The following is a 19,175-nucleotide window of genomic DNA, read 5'->3' on the forward strand; positions in this document are numbered from 1 at the left end:
TAGGAAGGATGTTGAGACATAAAAGCGAGTAAAATGGGGAGAACACTCCTTATGGTAAGATAAATAATAAATAAAATGAGTCTAACAAGAAGCCGTATGTTGTGTGATTGTGCCTTGAATATGTTCACTCTGCTGGACACTTGGCTGCCATCTCACAATCACAAGGAGCCTGAGGACGACAAAGTGTAGAGAACTAAAGAGCTCCTGGCCTTGAAAACAATGGGAGGAATTCCAGAGCCCACTTTGAAATGCTAACCTCGAGAAGGCTCAGTAACCGTCATAATTCGATACACCTCTATTGCCTAAACCAAAGACTGGCAAATGATGTAGTCTATGGGGCTAAATTTAAGAGCGAAGAATTTTTTTCTTTACATTTTCTTAAAACAAACAAACTATGTTTTAAGAAAGACAAACAAAAGAAAAACAAATGGCAGAGACCATGTGTGGAACCCAAACCTAAAATCTTTACCACATTACTCTTTGCAGAAAACGTTTGCCTGCTTCAACCTAAATCACTTGTGGGTGCACTATATTCTACAGCTCATGGCATTCTAAAATAAGTACTAAAAGCTTCATTTTATAGTTACAGAAATTAATGTTGGCCATGGGGCAAGTAGACAACTCAAATACATATTTGTAATTATTTCAATTTATTGTAGAAGGATACCACAGTAAGACATCACTTTTTAAAAAAGTTTTTAACATGCCTCTCTACCCCTCAGGGCTTCAAATAACATTTCTTGACTTTCCAGATCAGAATGACAAAGCTTCTTGCTGAAACACAGTGTATTCAATGACTGTCCTCAAAGGAGGTCAGACTGCCCCGCGACCTGAACAAGGCATTTCTTGCATGCGGAAGCCAACCCTAGGCGACTCCACAGAGGAAAAGGTGACACACAAACATTACACAAACACACTCACTGATGTAACAAATGACATCGTCTGTGGAGACAGGACGGGCACTTCCTGCTGACTCACCAAGAGAGTGACGCTCCCATGAAGAGCAACCAACCCTCCCTCTTTAACTCCAAGCCCCAACTTAACGCTTCGGCTTCCCATTGGGTCCAAATGCTCAATAGCACCTTAGTGAAGAGCTTAATCCTTAACAGAAACGTATGTCTTGAGAATGCCAGATCCAGAAAAAGGGCCACTGTGGAACACCAGGAGTGATTGAGCCTTGTTTAGTTAGGACAGCCTTCCTTGTTTCAATAAGCATTCACCATTACAGTCCAGTCCGACTCTTCGTACCTGTACACTGCAAGCAGTCGGTAACAGAGATGGGGGAGACAGGAAGAGAGATGGGGGAGAGGGAGACACAGGATGAGAGGAAGGGAGTGGCAGAGAGTGGTGGGAGATGGGGTGGGTTCCCATTTATACCCAGTACTGGTTGTGTTTCAGCGCTGGGTTGGTTTGTCGGCAGAGCTTGGCCATGTCAGGATCCAGGTTCAGCCATGCCTCCCAGGGAGAACATTTCTCTACAGGCTCAGTCCCTAAGGAGGCCTTCTGAGCATACTCAGGGGGCAGGAACAGACTGGTAGCTAGGCTGCTGGAACTTCTTATCAGGGGAGTGACCTTGACGGTGGGTACGGCTCTAGTCCCCTCCACTCTGCAGCTGGGGGATGGGGATTCGAGGTTGGTCTTGGGCTGGATAAGAGGGTTAGCCTTTTCCTCCTTTTGGCTCAGCAGCCAGACACACAGGACCACCACAGTCACCATCAGGAGAAGGAACACAGCAGCCAGGGGTATGATGACCACCAGAGGGTAACTGCTATCTCGGGGTCCTATGACTCCTTCTGAAACAACTTTGGTGGCAGCATGTGGCCAGATGACCTTGGTGGGGGAGACCTTGCCATCCACATTTGGTTCTTTGCCATTGGGCTGTCCCCAGGCATCCGTCCCCTGCCATTTGCTCTGGGTCAGATTCCCTGGGGTTTCTGTCTGTGTTAAAATGGAAGTCGTAAGTTTTTTCTGAGAGAAAACTGAGGCCACGAAGCTCTCTGCAGTGATGAATAAAGGCATATCCGGTGTAAATGTCTGTAATGGTAAGGGGTCTGGCGGCACTATGGTAAAGGCCAGATAACCTGTTGCTGGCTGCACACCATCTGCACTGAGCAAGAAGGTGAAGGAGTCGTTCAGCGTACCAGTGCCTGTCAGATTAGCACGTGGCTCAAGCACCAGCTGACCTCGGTTGACGTCTCTCTGGGTGAACCAAGCGATCTCTTCCATCACAGGGCTGTCAGCTGCTCTTCGGACAAGTCGTCCATGAGTAGGAGGTTGTATCACTGCAAATGTGGGGTCACTATTGGTCCTGTTAGCTAGTTCGGTTGCATCTAGATCCCCTCTCTGCAGCCGATGAGGCGTTCTGTTGGCCACTCTCAGGTTCCGCATCACCCGCAATAAAGGCCGCACTCTGATGCCCAGTGTCTGTTCTGTCAAGTTGCTCTCCGCTGTAAAGACTGAGAACTGCAGCCGATCTCCCGAGGCTGTGAGATTGGTCATGTGGTAGGAGAGCCTTCCTGAATCCAAATCCTCCTGGCCAAAGCTGGTGACCACCTTGTTGTCGATCAGCAAGTGGCCATTTTGGAGGGGTTGTGTCATCCTGTAGATGATCTGAAGGCTCCTTCCATTTGTCACTGCAGAGAGGTGAGCATTGGTGATGGAGACAGTGGTCTGGCCTTGTGGGAGAAGCAGGTCTGTGAGGTTCACAAGAGTGATGGAGATGGGGATGACATCCAGGTGGAAGAGCTTGTAGAGAGGGCGGTGTTCACCATCAGTCACACTAAAGTAAAACGCTCCGGAGGATGGGCTTCCATCTTGTATGAACCACACCTGAGCGTTATTGATGTCAGCCTGTGTAAAATGGTGAGCTGTGGTATCTAGATCATGAGCCATCGCTAAAAAGCCATTGTTGGGATGACGGACGATCATGTATTGGATTTCACTCGGAGGACTGTCTAGATCATCCACTTTTAGGATCTCAGGTCCCACAACCAACCTGCTGCCCTGGAGAACTCTCAACCGAAGCCCTTTGGTCTTCAGTTCTGGAGGCTGATCATTCACGGGGGTGATGGTAATGTTGAACATCTCTTCCAGAAAGTCAGCTTCCGGTTTGCTGGTGGCCACGCTCTTTGGGTTTGGCCAAACTGCGAAGGTAAAATTATCAACCAATGATTCAGAGTCATCGTGAAGATATGTGACTCCCAGTGCATTAACTGTACGCTGGGAGAAGTAGGGGTTTCCCGTGGTAATGTTTCTTTCTCCAACCATAATGGTCCCATGGCAAGGAAGAGCTGTAACCTGGAACCAGATTTCATGGGACGAACGCTGAGGCTGGGGCAGCCGAAGTAAGAGATTAGAAGCATCTAACTTAGATTGGTCAATGAGGACTTCACCTCCCTCCTTGACAGAGGCGCCTATTGAAACAGTTAAAGAACAAAGAGACGTTTAATCCGACCTTGCAGATGAAGGCCATAAAGCTTTCTCTCCCAAGGACACCTCTCAGTGGATTATTCTAAACACACAGGTTATGCGAGCACCCGAAGTGGCATATGAAAAATAAAACTTAAACACATCTCTATGGAAGCCAAACAGAGGTCCCTCAAAGAAACTACGATATACCCCAGGTATGCACTCTTGGGTGTATAATCCTAGCACTCTTGGTCAGCCTTGCACAGAGATGCCTGCACATCTGTGTTTACTGCTGCATTATTCAGAGCAGACAGGACATAAGATCAGCCTAGATGTCCATTAACACGTCAACGATAAAGAAGATATGGTACATATGTCCAGTGGAATCCTACACTGTCTTAAGGAAGAAAGGAATCATGACATTTTGGGGAAAATGAATGTAATTGGAGATGATTTTGTTAGGTTAAATAAGTGAAACTCAGAAAGACAAACGTAGCATGCTTTCTCTTTCTCGAAGAATCAAGATTTATGCATGTGTGCATGTATGCACGAGTGTGTTCATGTGCATTTGGAGGTCGTGACGGTACAAAAGGGATCACCTGAAGGGAGATGGGAAGTGGAGAGGATAGCATACATGTGGCAGAAAGGCAGAGGTGGGAACAAAACCGAGGAAAGAAGGGAAATGGCTGAGCAGAGGAAGGGCACCGAGAGGAAGCTGGGGAGGGGAAGGATGGGAAATGAATGCTCACATCCATTAAGTCAACTCGGCAGGCAAGCAAGCGTTAAAACCTGCACACTCGCTTATCAGATATTAATTTCCTAAGCTAACCGATGGCTGAATTTCTCTTGCTATGGAGAAAGGCACAGCTTTTTAATAATTCTTTTCCATTTGTCATTTTCATTTTTACCAACAACTTTCAGTCACGGGCATGATAAAGCTCCCGTTCTTTACAGCCAAACTCCCTCCTCACCGTTTTGGCTCATGACAGGAAACATGTGAGGGCCTGCAGAGTAACTGCCATTGGCTGTCTGGGTCTGTCTTGCTGAAGAGAATGATATCATGGTATGATCCAAAGATTATTTTCTCTCTACTACAACACACAAAGCACTGGCTGGCCATAGCTTGGTGGTGTGAGAGTCAAAGTTACATTTTAAGTTTTAATTACTGTGCCATAGAGATCCGTGAAGCAAAAATGCCTCTGATCCGCAAGCCCCTTGCCCAAGGACAGAGAGTTCCTGGAATGCTGGAGGCTGTTGTTTATGGGAGGTAACAACAAGTTTGTTTGACTCGTGTGCACTGGATATGCTTGATCACATGTGGGTGGGATGTAAGTAGGAAATATGTCAGGACGTATGCTTGCCCCTGATTTGGACCTGATGAGAAACACAATAAATTACGGGTTTTCCTTCTTAAGCCCTTGCAAAACCTGACTCAGGGCCTTTTCCCAGGAAGCTGGGGACGAACCTAGCCAAAGCCCCTCCACCTGGCCAATATTTAATTAAATCTCGCTTTAAATTGTGGCCATGGTCTTCTTCTCAGCCAGCTGGATTAACAGCGGTAGTACCTGCATTTGCAAGCAGCCGGCTCTGTCTGCCTGGCTCATTTGTTTCATATGAAATGGTAATTCGGAACTCCTCTGGACCCAGGGCCGCAGGAGGGGAGGAGGCCGTGAATGTGAAGGCGTCTTCTGAAGCCCACCCTGTCTTCTCCAGGGCCACATGCTGGTACAGTATCAGCCCTTCACTGAGCTGGGGAGAAGGAAGAAAAGTTAGCACCCAGCATCAGGGATACAAGGATCGGTTCACATTCTAACCGGGGAGACATGCTCTTTTTAGGGCTTACTGTATTCATGCTCAAATTATTCCATGTATTTGTGTAAAGGAAAATAATGAAAAGCATGGTCACGTCTTTTTCCCAGCTAGGAAATCCTACTTCAGCCTGATCTAGTCATCAAAGAGAAAGAAGCACTGTGACTTGAGATGGTCATACCCTGGAATGCTTTCTTAGGGAAACAGTATTCTGAACCCTCCTTACTTGACAGACAGTGCGAGCCATTATTGGCTCATATAACAAGTCTTATTTTGTGGATGGCTTTGCTCACTTGCTATCTAACAAGCTATTTGTGATCAAATCCTAGACATTGTACAATCTCATCTATAAATACTCCCTTCACATAGAAATGCATGTAGGCAAAACACTTTTGTACATAAAATTTAAAAAACCCTAATTCACATGAGCAAATATGCAGTCAGTGTCCAAATTTCTCTAACAGTCTGTTTTTTTTAAAAAAAAGCAAAAACAAAGACAACAAAACAAACAACAAACAGAAACCCACACACATACACAGTTTTATTGTCTGAGTCAAGATCCTTAGACATCCGTACCTGACATTTTATATTTCTCACAGATGTGTTTTCATCTGTAAATCCCCGTGTGTGTGTGTGTGTGTGTGTGTGTGTGTGTGTGTGTGTGTGTATTGGGAGAAGGCCCAGAAAGAGAGACTGAACATTCTGCAGAGAGCTGTCCTGTACTCTTAAAACATGGCAAAGTTGGGCTAGCAAAATGGCCCATATGATTAGGGTACTTTGCCACCAAACCTGATAATCTGAGTTCCATCCCCAGAGCCACAGGTAGAAGGAGAGAACTAAGTCCTACAAGTTGTCCTCTGACATCCACACACATACACACACACACACACTAAATAAAAGTCATAAATAATTTTGATGACAAGGTCATAAAAGACACTATATTGATAACTAAGGGATGGCTCCAAATTAAAGGATACTAAAAACACATGACAAGTAAATGCTGTGTTTTATATTGTGGATAATTTCCCCTTTCCTGTTTAGGACATTTATTGGAACAATTTGGGAAAGCTTAAAATGCCATGTAAATTGCATATTGACATTGTAATAAATGTCAATTTTATAAATCTGAAAATTATGCTGTGACTATATAAGAAACTTGCCTTAATTTTAGAAATGTGTGCTCAGAAGACAAATGTGTGAAAAGAGCATAAGTCTTCTTAAACGCTAAAGTTTTGGGACTATGGAGGAATGTGAACTCTTTATGCTTTTTGCAATCATTTCGTAACTTTTGTCTGATTAGGAAGGAAGCAACATTCCCCTTCATGATGACCAACACAGGCAGGATGAAGGAACCAAACCACAAAGACACTTCAGTGTACAACTGTACACTGAAGACAGAAAGTGGTTGCCATCTCCTGTGCTGATGTGCTGGTCTGTCCCCACCCTCCCAATTCTCATCTCCATCTCTCAATGATCCCCAGCTTTGTTCTTTCTGAGACTTTTAATGAGGCTATAATCCAGTGTCACCTGTGGATGGGTGTATATACTTCCAAATCTTTCAAAAATATTTCTATTTATTTTCTGACAATTTTATACACACATAATAATAATATATATATACAATATATATAGTACCCTATTGTCCTCTCTTCTACTCCCAGGGAACTTGTTCATTTCTCAACAAATCTCCCTCCCTTCTACTTTGAGAGATGGTGTGTGTGTGTGTGTGTGTGTGTGTGTGTGTGTGTGTGTGTGTCAGAGAGAGAGGGAGACCCACTGGGTTTAAGGCTGTTTGCATGAGCATGGATTGGAGGTTGCTTATGGGAGCATGGGCAACTTACCACTGGCTACACCACTGAAGAAAATGATTCCTTCCTCCAACATTGGTTCCAAATCTTAAGACTCCTCACAGGTGGCTTTTATTTGAAGGAAGATAGTAAAGCATACTTTGATTTCTGTGATCAAATTTTTATCTTACATCCTTGATTTCTATATAACTTCCAAGAATAATCAAATGCTAGGGAGGGAGATTTGTTCTCAGAAGGCCAGAGGCCTCACTGGGCTTTCTGTGATAGGCTAGAGTTTACAGATGAAAATGTTAGAAAGTTGAACATCTGGAGGACTCTGCCCTTCCCCTCTTCCCCAATTTACAGTGTGATAGTTAACCTCAATTGCAATTTGATAGCCTTTAGAATCACCAGATAAATCTCTGGAGTGTCTGACAGGGATTTTCTAGATTGGGGTAACTGAGGTGGGAGGCCCACCGTAATGTTGGTGGCACCATTTCCTGAGCTGGGGTACAGAAAAAAGGAAGCAGCACTCTGGGCACCAGCGTTCATTTCTCTCTGCTTCCTGACTGTACATCGTGACTTCCTCATCATGATGGATTGTTTTCCCAGGAACCCTAAGTCCAAATAAACCCCCCTTTTCTTAAGATGCTTTTTGGTCAGGCATTTTGTCAGCACAGCAACAAGACAAGTAACGACTATCCAAGGCTAGCTGATAGCAGAGCTGGGACCAAAGCCTGGCCTGCTTGATTTGTACATGTGAACTCTCTCAGGCCTTTCCTGGGGTTTCTTTGCCCCCAACTGCCTGAATTTCAGCTCTTTTTTTTGCCATGGGAAAAAAAAAAGAAATAACAATATAAAAATGGATGCCACTTAATTGGATTGATCAGACCTAAATCCAATGTATGCAGTACCAGTTTTCAGTTCTCTGTATTTGTATATTGAAATGTAGAATACCTTACTTGTAGATATGTATTTCATCTTATCAGTGAGTTACTATTTCAGTGGTCGAAATGCCAGATCCTGGGCATTTCTAGGACCTTCCAGAGAACAGTCTAGTTCTCAGTAATCAAATTCTTTATTGGGATCTGTTTTGAGTGAAAGGCTACACTCATTTCTCATACTGGATTACAGTAAAATATCAAACAGTTGGAAAGTCCCATCTCATGTCTCACAAGGTAAAGATTTCCTAGAGCACATTTGGAAGCTCATTTCCAGTTGCTCTTTTAGAACTATTTGTTCAAAACGTGTTTAATGAACACATAATCTACTTTTGAAACTGCTTTGTAACATTTAATTGTGAAGTATATGTGCTTACAACTTTGTATAGATAGAAATAAGGCAACTCAGAATAGTCCTTATGCATACGTGGATTTAGCAACACAGAACATACCTAACTTTTATTAGAGTTCTACAGATTGCAGGCACTCCACAAGGCTCTTTGTGTAAGTTCATTTAGTTTTGTTTAGCTCCAAGAGGCTTTTTATGTCCATTTGACAGCCTGGGCTCTGAAAGTGTAAACAGTAGTGAGTGGGGAAGCCTCGTTTTGTGCCTACTTCTAGGCAACTCGAGTCCATGCTGCTTCCACGATCTAAGGGTTGCATTCACAGTGTGGAACACTGAGAATATCGGCTGCAAAGAAATTCATAAAATATGTTCTGAAACTCCAAGAGCCCAGTGATGGGGAGAGTCAGTTGAAAACTATGACCAGAACAACCAAATGCCACTTCATAGTCTGGCCTGGTCAAGGCTATAACTACTGACCAGAACTTGTCCTGATGGGCAGTGATTCTGAGAAATAGCTTACCTACAGCTTGCGTGTATCATGAATTATAAATTAAAGAAAGGAAGTACTGGGGCTGGGGTGACGGTTCAGTGGCTAAAAAGTGCTTGTTCAGCATGTGGATCTGAGCTCAGACCCCCCACAGCATCCACACAAAAAGCTGGGAATGGGGAGGAGTGTTTGTAACCCCAGTGTTGTGGGGGCAGAGGCATGCAGATCTCAGATGCTGACCTGGTTTAGACAACTGGTGAGCCCAGGTTCAGTGAGAAACCCTGCCTCAAAGGATAAGATGGTGCGCTGCAGAGGAAGACAGCTAACTTCTACTTAACTTCTGACTGGCTTGCTTCCCAAGGTTTCTCAGCTTGCATACAACCCTAGACCACCTGCCCAAGAGTGACACCACCCACAGTGGCTCGGCCATCCATCCTGTATCAATTACCAATCAAGAAAATGTCTATAGCCTGTCTACAGCCCGATGTTATGGAGGCATTTTCTCTCCACAGAGCTTCCCTCTTTTTAGGTGTTAGTTTTTCGTGTCAAGTTGACAAAAACTGACCAGCAAAGCCACCCTGTGGGGGCATGGGAACTGAGTACAAGCAGACAGAATGAGCCACCCTCACTAAAATGGGAGTGAGTGCTGTCTGCCTTTTTATATAAAGAGGCAGTCATTTTAACAGAGTGTTTTTGACAACTCAAAGCCATTGGGCCAAGATCTGTCAGTCAGTTTTGTTTGAACAATGAATTGGTGACTAAGTGACAGTACAATAAACACCACATATGAAAAACACTCTCCACATAATTCAGCGAAGGATAATGCAAAACAAAATTGCTGAAAGAAAAATGCTGATGGAAAATGACAATGACAAGTGAGACTGGATGCCCCTGAAGCAGTGAGCCCAGGAGACACAGGATGGGGAAGGCAGGAGCACGGATGATAGAATGCTGATCGCTCCCTACTACAACAAAAGCCTAATGAGACTTTAAGCTGATTCTACTCTCCAATAAATTATAATAAATTAATTTCCAGCTTTTGGGAAATGCGTCTATAATTCTCCAAAGTATATATTATGAAAGCAAGACATCCAGATTTCGGAAGAAAGAGCAATTGGACAAAATTAACAACCCAGAATGGCTTTGTAATCGTCTAAATGTCGTCCTGGAAGCAGCACAGCTCAACACAGATGGCATCCTGCCCACCACGGCACAATAGCTGAGATGCAATTACTGGCTTTGTGGAAAAGAAAAGAGGCCGGCTGTCATAAACCTCAAAGCCAGAACACTTTGCTGTTTTAATGACTCTAAATTATCCCAACAAGCAGTGGAATGAAAATCACTCAATTAGCCAAGAGCTCAACTTGGACGCCATCAGCATGCTTTGTGGAAGTTGAGGCTTACTTTGTTCATGCCTTCTTGGAAAGGGACAGGATCCTCTCGAAATTTGTAAGAGAGCTTTCATGCAATTTCATTCTGACGGTTTTCTTCTCTGTGGATGCCTATGTTTAATTCTTTAGGACACGTGATTTTCACTAAAAGCTTGTGTGGGTTGGCTTTACCCACGTAGGATTTGACACTAGAAAACAAGGCGGCCACTTGCTTATCTCAGTAGGTTGACATGACATGGATCAAAAAATCATGACCTTATTCCGGGCTAAGAAAATAATGTTGGGTAATGACATCACAAATATTTCCTTGCAGTTATTTTGCCAAACTATATTAAGCATAATGCAGTCAAGATTTTTTATAAGCTGTTTTTTTCCCCATGAGCACTGATTAAAAATGGTTATTTCTGTTTATCCATCACAAGCAAAGGAACTCCGTGTCTTAGATGCAAATGATGCAGGCCCTTTAACCTCCACCACACACCCCTGGCAGGTAGAGAGCCAAGGACAAATTGATCTTCAGTGAAAGGGGTGAGAGAGCGCTCAGCCATCAACTGCCTACAATGTTCCTATTGAACACTTGGCAGGTCACTTGGCTAGAACTTGAGTAGAAAAGCTGGTCGAGGAAATCTAGTCGTAATTAGCCACTTGGTATGTTACACAGGGCAAAACAGCTCTAACTTTTTATATAATTGAAATCATTGAATACTATTTTTTTTTAATCCCACCACATTGAAGAGGCCTGGTGAACTCACATATGTGCAATCAGGGTCTTCATGGAAGACTTTGGAGGACAGCTTCTCACTCCACGGAACACAGAGCCCAAGGCAAGGATTGCTGTACCCACTGAGCAGACCCCAGGCCAAGAGAAATGCTCTCTGTCCTCTCTTCCACCCCCACAGCCTGTCACCACCATTTATTCTAAAGCTGTGAGGTGGTAAACCCGAGTGAGGTAGTATACAATGTCTGGGAACTGACCAGCGTACCATTTGATAGAGGCTGTAACTTCAGGCTGGGCCAAAGCCTAGCCAGTGCGTGTGAAAAAGGAAGCAGTTTGAGGGAGGGGCAAAGCAGGAAGGTGAATTTCTATCATCTCTCAAGTCACAAGACAATGTTCATTTCTGAACATATAAACTAACCAGGATTGGAGTGCTTTCAGTTTTGTTTAATGTGTGTGTGTGGTGTGTGGCGTGTGCATTCGTGTATGTGTGAGTGTGTGTGTGTGTGTTGCAGACACATGAGTGTGCGCATGCTTTAATCCATGTTTGTGCATGCATAGGTCAGAGGAGGATGTCCCATGGCTTCCTCTCTCACTTTCCACTTTATTGCCTTCAGACAGGTCTCTCGCTGAACCAAAGCTTGCCATTTGCCTAGGCTTGCTGACAATGACCTCCCAGAAGTCACTGGCTCTACCTTCTCAATGCTGGGGTTACAAGAACATTCAGTTATACACACAGCTTTTTTTATGTGGGTGCTAGGATTTGAACTCCGGTCCTAATGCTGGCACAGCGAGTGCTCTTACCCCTGAGCCATCTCCCTAACCCTGGGATGCATTCAGGTTAGTGACCATTTGCTGGAATAATGGGTGATGCTTCTTTCTGTCTTGATACACATTTAACATTTTATTGTTCTTTGAGCTTGCTTTCATAAAAGCATACACTATAGTTTGGATATGAAATGTCCCCCAAAGACCTGTGCGTTAAAGTTTTTGTTCCCTGGCTTTGGTGCTCTTGGGAGTAGGGGTAGAACCTTGAAGAGATAGAGAGACCATTAAGAGTAAGTCAGGTGATCAGATGTGCCCTTAAAAATGATTTTGCATCCTTTGCCCCCCTATCCTTTCCTCTCTTTCTTTGATTCCTGACCCCCAGGAAGTGAGCATTTCTCTGCCTTCTGCTCCATACCAGGGTGTTTTGCCACACACAGACGCCTTGAGGCAAGTGGCACCTGATAATGGACAGAAGCCTCAGCAACCACGAGCCAAAGAAAACCAGTTCTCCTCGAAGGTGAGTCTTCTCATTGTGTCACAGCATCAGAAAGCCTGTGTGTGTGCATGTGTGTGCACGTGTGTGCACGTGTGTGCGTGTGTGTGTGCATGTGTGTGCACGTGTGTGCGTGTGTGTGCATGTGTGTGTGCGCATGCGTGTGTGCATGTGTGTGCATGTGTGTGCGTGTGTGCATGTGTGTGCACGTGTGCGCGCGTGTGTGTGCATGTGTGTGCATGTGTGTGCGTGCGTGTGCGCATGTGTGTGCATGTGTGTGTGCGTGCGTGTGTGCATGTGTGTGCGTGTGTGTGTGTGTGCGTGTGTGTTTCAGAAAACAAGATGCATGCTGTAACATCAAAATAACCTAGGACCCTGAAAGAACCAGAGATCATATTTCGGTTTTTATCCTTCCACAGTTTTCTCTGTATTCTCTTCTCCTTTAGAAACCACTTTATTGACTCTCCTTATGATGGCTAAGGAGGAAAGAGGGACCAGGCCTTTGAAGTGACAAGCACAGGTAGCCCTGCGAGCCCCTAAACTTGTCAGCAACAGTTCTCCACTGCCCTCTCCCCCCACCATATCCTCTTGCTCTAAATGTCATGGGAGAGGCCTCGGGGGTCCTCATCCTCATGCTTCTTTGTTCCTCCAGCCTGTGCTCTGGCCAAGGGTGGAAAGCTCGGTCCCTGCATGAGACCTCTTCTATTTTCTTAGTTCTCTCCTCTCACCATCCCCGAGGGAAATGTATTAGAGAACACCAGGAACCTACAGGAAATAATAAGTGGGTCAGAGGTGAAGCAAATGTCACTCTCCTCTGATGACCTCATTTCCATTCATCAAACGACTCCAGCACATTAGGGCAAACACCAGCCAGTTCCAGTGTAGCAGAAAATCGCCTCCCCCTGGGAAGCTCGCCTTTTAAACATGAGGAGCAGAAAGGGACTTTTCACATATCCAAGAACAGAAAGCTAAGCATCCGCCTTAGCCACCATCTAATTAGCTTTTGCAACTCTTAGGATGTCCGGTCACCTCCCCATCCACTTGAATACCAGCCGAACTTTCTCAGTCATCGTGACGCCAGTTTGCCGCTCTCCTCATTCAAATTCTCCAGTGTGGTCCATCCAGGTAGTCACCTTAAGTAACTGCTCTGGGGTGATCACCTCCCTATGGGGCGGTTAATGTAGCCTGTGGGACTGACCCCACTGATCCTCACACCCCACCTGGCCCATGCAGGTAGGTCACCTGACCACCTCTAAATCCAGTGTGGTCTCCTGGAATAACTACCTGTCTGATTTAAAGTCACACACCCAACCGTCCCTTGGAAAATGTACTTGGACAACACTGGATCCAACAGAGGCCTTGGCCCTTGAGTTCTCTTTCTCTGTGTACTTCTGACTTTGTATATATATGGCCTCTGGGTGTGCCAGGTATCCCTAGGATGTATAAGTAGTACACTATTTCTAGCGTGTGTCTCTCCTGATGGTTTAAGAATGCTGTCCACCTCCGTGAACCTAAATGAAGTGTGGGGAGCATGCTATGCACTCTACATCTATTGCCGTCTTATTCACACTTAACCATCCGGGGAAAGCCATGGCTAGTTTGCAGGAGCCCGACCTAGACTCCAGAGCCCTGGCTCTGCTATCAATAGGCCTTCTTTGACTAATGAAACGTGAACACAGTCACATTCGAGAACACAAGCTGCAAAGTTATTCCAGGTTCCAACATGGCAGCCCTTTGCTGCCATCAACGTCATGATTAGAGCAAGTGGGGCTGTTCCAATAGCTAGATCCTGAAACAAAGAAGACAAGGAAAGCAGACCGCAGCCGATCCACAGCCGCCATGCGATGCAAGTGAGAAGAACCGTCTTGTTATCATAAAACCACTGGGACCTGCAGGTTTCTTGTCATTGCAGCAAAAGCTACTTAATTCAGTTACAAATCCACGGACACCTAGATCATATCAGTCTTAATCTAAAATCCCACGTATTTGCAATCAAAAGCTGTTGGAAATAATACGTAAAATGACCACAGTCATTTTCTAAAAGAACTGGGGCCGGAGCCAATATACTCTTATAGGAATAATATCATTCTTGTTAGTATTCAGAAGGCCAACTGGCCCTGGGCATGTTTTGGTGCTTCTGGGCTCATCTCAATTCCCCCACACAATGGGGTTTTCATTCTAAGTTTTTGTTCTGTGCCCCGGAGAAATCTGCAAAGCACAGACACTAGACTTCTTCTTTTCAGTCACACTGGAAGCTCACGCTAGCCCCATGATCCACTCCCCCCAATACACACAGACAAAGACAACCGAAAAGCCTACGCCAAGTCTGATCTCGTCACACCATCCAGAAAGCGCTCAAAGGTTATGGGGTCCTGCTATTTCCTCTAAACTTGATTTGAGATTAAAAAAAAATCCTTAGTAGCACAAATCTGCAGCCAAATAAATCGTCAGAGCCAGTATTTCAGGACTGAAAGAGGGTGGCGGATGACAAACCTAAGGAACGCCTGAAGAATTACATTTGGGTATGTCACTTTTAGACAATGAAATAACACATGAACAAACATGTCTCGTCCACTCAATTCCTGGCTGGGAGGCAAGAAAATTTTTTTAGTGCTTATTCATTTCAATAAGAAGATATGTAAGCCATGGGTCTGGTAACAGAGTACCAGTGACGCTCGAAACACCCTGGATACAAATTATATACACACACGATTATAAAATATTAGATAAAATATAATGTCATATTAAATATAAATACATGTATACTTTGGATTTCATCTTAAAGGACTCCCCTCAAAAAAAGATTTAGTTAGTTAGTTAGTTAGTTAGTTTATTTTTGAGATAGGGTTTCATTGTGTGGCCATAGCTATTCTGGAACTTGCTTTGTAGATCAAGCTGACCTCAAACTCAAAGAGATCCACCTGACTCTGCCTCCTGAGCACTGGGATTAAAAGTGTGCACCACCACGGCGTAGCTACTTGATTGTTTATTTCTAATTGTGTGTGTGTGTGCATGTGTGCGTGTGTGTGTGTGTGTGTGTGTGTACAGTGCATGTGAGTACACATACATGCAGAGCCCAAAAGAGAGGAAGTTGGATCTCTTGGAGCTGGAGTAACAAAATGTTGTGAACCACCTGACAGTGAGACTTGAACATGGTCTTCCTCAAGAGCAGTACTTGCTTTTAACTGCTGAGCCATCTCCCCAGCCCCAAGTAGTTTTTTTTTTTTCATTGTTACTTTCAGAGTGTAAATTAGCACAGTGTTTTCTGACCACTGTGTCTCATGCTACACTTCCTACAAAGAATCCTGTTTTAAATAAAACGAAGGGCTGCCTGGGCCATGGCCACGTCTAGTTGGTTTAGCAGGATGAGAACAAGCGATCGGTGCTCCCTGTTCAGCCCCGCAGCCCATCAGAGTCACCATGTGGCTGTCAGCACTCACCAGACGTTGGGTAAAGATGGAAGCGTCCTCTGTGCGGTTGTCAGAGTTCATCTTCAGCAGCCTCCCAAACCTAGGGGAGCTGACAACTGTAAACGTTATGGTTCTGTCTCTCGCCTTGTCATCGTTGGTCACAGCTCTCAGGGCCTGAGACGAAAGTGGCTTCGTAGAACCTAAGGTTCAAATCTTCACATAAGTACAAAGCACACAAAGGCGGTCAGCTCCTCACATGATCTCTTTAGACTTCTGAGAACTGCCGGGAGAGTGCACCACTATGAATGGCCCAAACTGGCCAATGGGGGGGCTAGTGATCCCTGGGACATCTTCTCAGGGGCATGAATTGCCTCTGAACCCCAGGAAAAACCAGCTCCTCAGAGCTTCTCCTCCTATCATGGTCTGGAATCTATTTGATTCCCTCGAGCAAAGAGTCCCTGCCAAGACCTCGGTGGCTCAGCCCTGGGTATGTAAAGAAGGATCTGATTGTGTGCTGCTGGGAACCCAAGAGACTGTGGTTCCTAAGAGGGTGGGGGCTGCCTTGTAAGCAAGCACGAAGAACATCCCAGGCTTGTACCAAAGGCCCCGTGAATGGCAGGGTTCTGGATGTGGAAGGACCATTGTTGTGGTATGGAAGGGCTGAAGGTTTCAAAGCTATCTTCTGGGACAGAATCCTCCCTCATCCCTCCTAACCTCTCCAAAAGGGCTTTAGCATGCATCCTCTGCCGAGCAGCCCTCAGAGTAGGTCCTTTGTAAACTGCTTTTGAATTTATCGATAATATTAGTAAATAATAACTATTTGTTATAATACATAACCATATAAAAATAAAATATTTATCCAATAATAACTAAGCCTCCTACATGGCATCCATTTTGTTTTCCTTCCTTAGCCTTTGTAGTCTTGAACAGGAAGGGCCACCATATTTGATATTTAACCACATTAGACATTTGATAGTTCCATGGAGAAGGCAGCTCTGGGTCTGGATAACTTCCAAATCTCAAGGACCATTCTGAGTTCTCATTCAAAACACCTGAGCCTCTGAAATGAACATGAGGCTCTTGGGGTGAAGGGGGTGATCCCGTGGAACCCAGCCTCAGAAACAGGGTTCTGCCTCAAGCTCAGGACCTCTCACACAAGTTCAGCTGCTGCACGACGTCCCGTGTGCTGCTCAGTTCTCAGACGTCCTTCTCATGCCTGCTCAGCCGCTTTCTGGCTTCCAGAGCTGTCAATCAGGGTTAGCGGTCACACCGGCATGCTGAGTGCATTGTTTCTGTGCCCGTGATCAAAGCCATAACTGGGGCTCTCCTCCGATACCTGTCAAGTTTCCTCTTACGTGTATTATGTATAGCCCCTGACCACCTCAATATCCAACTTCCCCTGTCCCCAACTTTGGAACACCCCCTCCCCACCTTAATTAGTCTTCTTATAAGTGACCCTGTTTGATAACCCAGTTCTTCCTTTACTTCCCAGGTGATCTTTAGGGGACAGGAAGTAAAAAGGGGACTCTAAAATAAGCCGGATTTTTTTTCCTAGCCGAAGGATATGAAATCATTTGTCGAGCCTCCCTCTGCATACCATAGTCAAATGAGGATGTCCACCTGAGTGTTTATATCAGATAATAGATACAGAAAGCATGGGGGCAGGGAGATGTCTCAGGGGGGAAGAGTGCTTGCTGCCAAGCAAGAGGACCAAAATTTAATCCCTAGAACCCATATAGTGTAAGGAGAGAGTGACCTTTGATATCCCACCACACGCACTCTATTGTGTGTGGCACACACACACACACACACACACACACACACAAATGTAATTTAAGATGTTTTTAGAAAAAAAATGTGACATCTGCACAGTAGAATGGTAAACCCTTCAGCATACACTACGAATCCCTTCTTTCTTTCGGTTCCTCCTACGAGGGACAGATGGGTTACTGATGTCATTTCCTCTCTTTCATGACAAGAGGCTGAGGCACAGGATTCAAGAAAATGATCCTTTGTTGGTGAACGGCTTGACTCTGAACCTACAGAAGCATGCCTCTAGAGCATGACCGCAAAACCTTCGGGGTTAATCCCTCCAAAACCCGAGACCAACATTCCTTGAAAAGGAGCCAAGTAAACAAACAAAAAAAAATCTACAGTCTAAGGCCACAGTATATTCCAACATGCCACCACTAAAGTTAAACAAACAAAATCTGTGGTAGAATTCAATGCGAAAAACTCTTACAAAACCTTTTCTTGGAGAATAAATCACAGAGAAGGCAACAGAACACATGCCAATTAAATCTATATGAATACCTCACATATACACATATGTGTTTGTATATATATATATATGTGTGTGTGTATTCATGTAATACACACACACATATATACATATATATACATATATGTGTGTGTATATGTATATATATTCATGTTATACACACATACCTATTTTACTAAGTTCACAAAAAATATTTCATTTAGAGTGACTGTTAAAAACTGATTTTGCTGGGTGGTGGTGGCACACGCCTATAATCCTAGCACTCAGGAGGCAGAAGCAGGTAGATCTCTGTGAGTTCGAGGCCAGTCTGGTCTACAGAGTGAGTTCCAGACAGCCAAAGCAACATAGAGAAATCCTTTCTCTAAAAATCAAAACCAAAGCAAAAAACAAACAACAAAAACTGACATGCAAATTTGGCAAAGCATAGACGTGATAGTGAGTCTGAAAGCATTCACATCCTATGTACTCTAATTAATACTTGTTTTGTATAAGTATCAAGCCAGGGCTGAGTGTACACAGGAGCCAGCACAGAAACTTCCAAGTCTGATGAACTACAAAGGAAATTCAAATGGTATGGTGTGGACAAGACGTGAATTAGATTTCTTAAAGATTTAATTTAATTTCCTTTTGGTGGGGGGGTTGTTACTAATTTAGGTCAGGTTGCAATACTTCAACAATCAAGGAGATTAAAACATGGGACCTTGCTACATTTTTGTGGCTATTAACTTGTTGTGTATCCTCTCTCTCTCTCTCTCTCTCTCTCTCTCTCTCTCTCTCTCTCTCTGTCTCGTGCATGTGTCAATATATCCGTATGCTTGGGAAACAAAATGAACATCTACCCCGATGTCCCTCTCCCAGGGAACTGACATTTCTACAGGAGACACCCTGGGATGCTGCCCCACACATACAGGAGAGGAGCTGCTGAGTACAAGCTCTAGATCTGGGATCAGAATTTGCTGCGCTGCCTGTAGGGCTTGACTTCTGTCAGCTCTGCGACGCCGAGTTCTCTTTCACCTGCCAATGGGGATGTTCAAAAGCTGTGTTCCATATATACCATTTCACTTAAATTTTTTATAATAACCCAATGTGGTAATTAAAAATCTAAGTATCAGCAGCTGAACGTCCAGCCTATAATAGGAATAGATTTTTACTCCTGCAACAGCCCTAAAATAAACCATGCTTCTACAAAACAACAGACTTGCCCCTGGGATTTGAGAATATGGAAGTTTTGAACTCAAGGTTCTGTAATAGCTGGCATAGGATATCTTACATCATAGGCGGGGCAAGATGCAGTGTGCCTCTTTGCCCTTCAAGGGACATGGCATAGCAAGCTGAGGAT

At 44.5% G+C, this 19,175-nt stretch overlaps 1 protein-coding gene across 1 annotated transcript in view; it reads right to left on the reverse strand.

Annotated features, from left to right (window-relative positions):
- Nucleotides 1-507: 507 nt before the first annotated feature.
- Nucleotides 508-19,175, reverse strand: part of LOC121455624 (chondroitin sulfate proteoglycan 4-like) — a 55,185-nt gene continuing 36,517 nt past the window's right edge. Inside the window, exons 8-10 of the mRNA XM_041663208.1 lie at nucleotides 15,586-15,755; nucleotides 4,974-5,157; nucleotides 508-3,413 (exon numbers count right to left, since the gene is read on the reverse strand). Of these exons, the coding sequence (XP_041519142.1) occupies nucleotides 1,372-3,413; nucleotides 4,974-5,157; nucleotides 15,586-15,755 (2,396 nt within the window). The 3' untranslated portion in view covers nucleotides 508-1,371. The remainder of the gene's footprint in view (nucleotides 3,414-4,973; nucleotides 5,158-15,585; nucleotides 15,756-19,175) is intronic.

The sequence above is a fragment of the Microtus oregoni genome, unplaced genomic scaffold (genome assembly GCF_018167655.1).
Source record: "Microtus oregoni isolate MIOR12 unplaced genomic scaffold, Mior012 000014F_ref0000157, whole genome shotgun sequence".
NCBI classification, from domain to species: Eukaryota; Metazoa; Chordata; class Mammalia; order Rodentia; family Cricetidae; genus Microtus; species Microtus oregoni.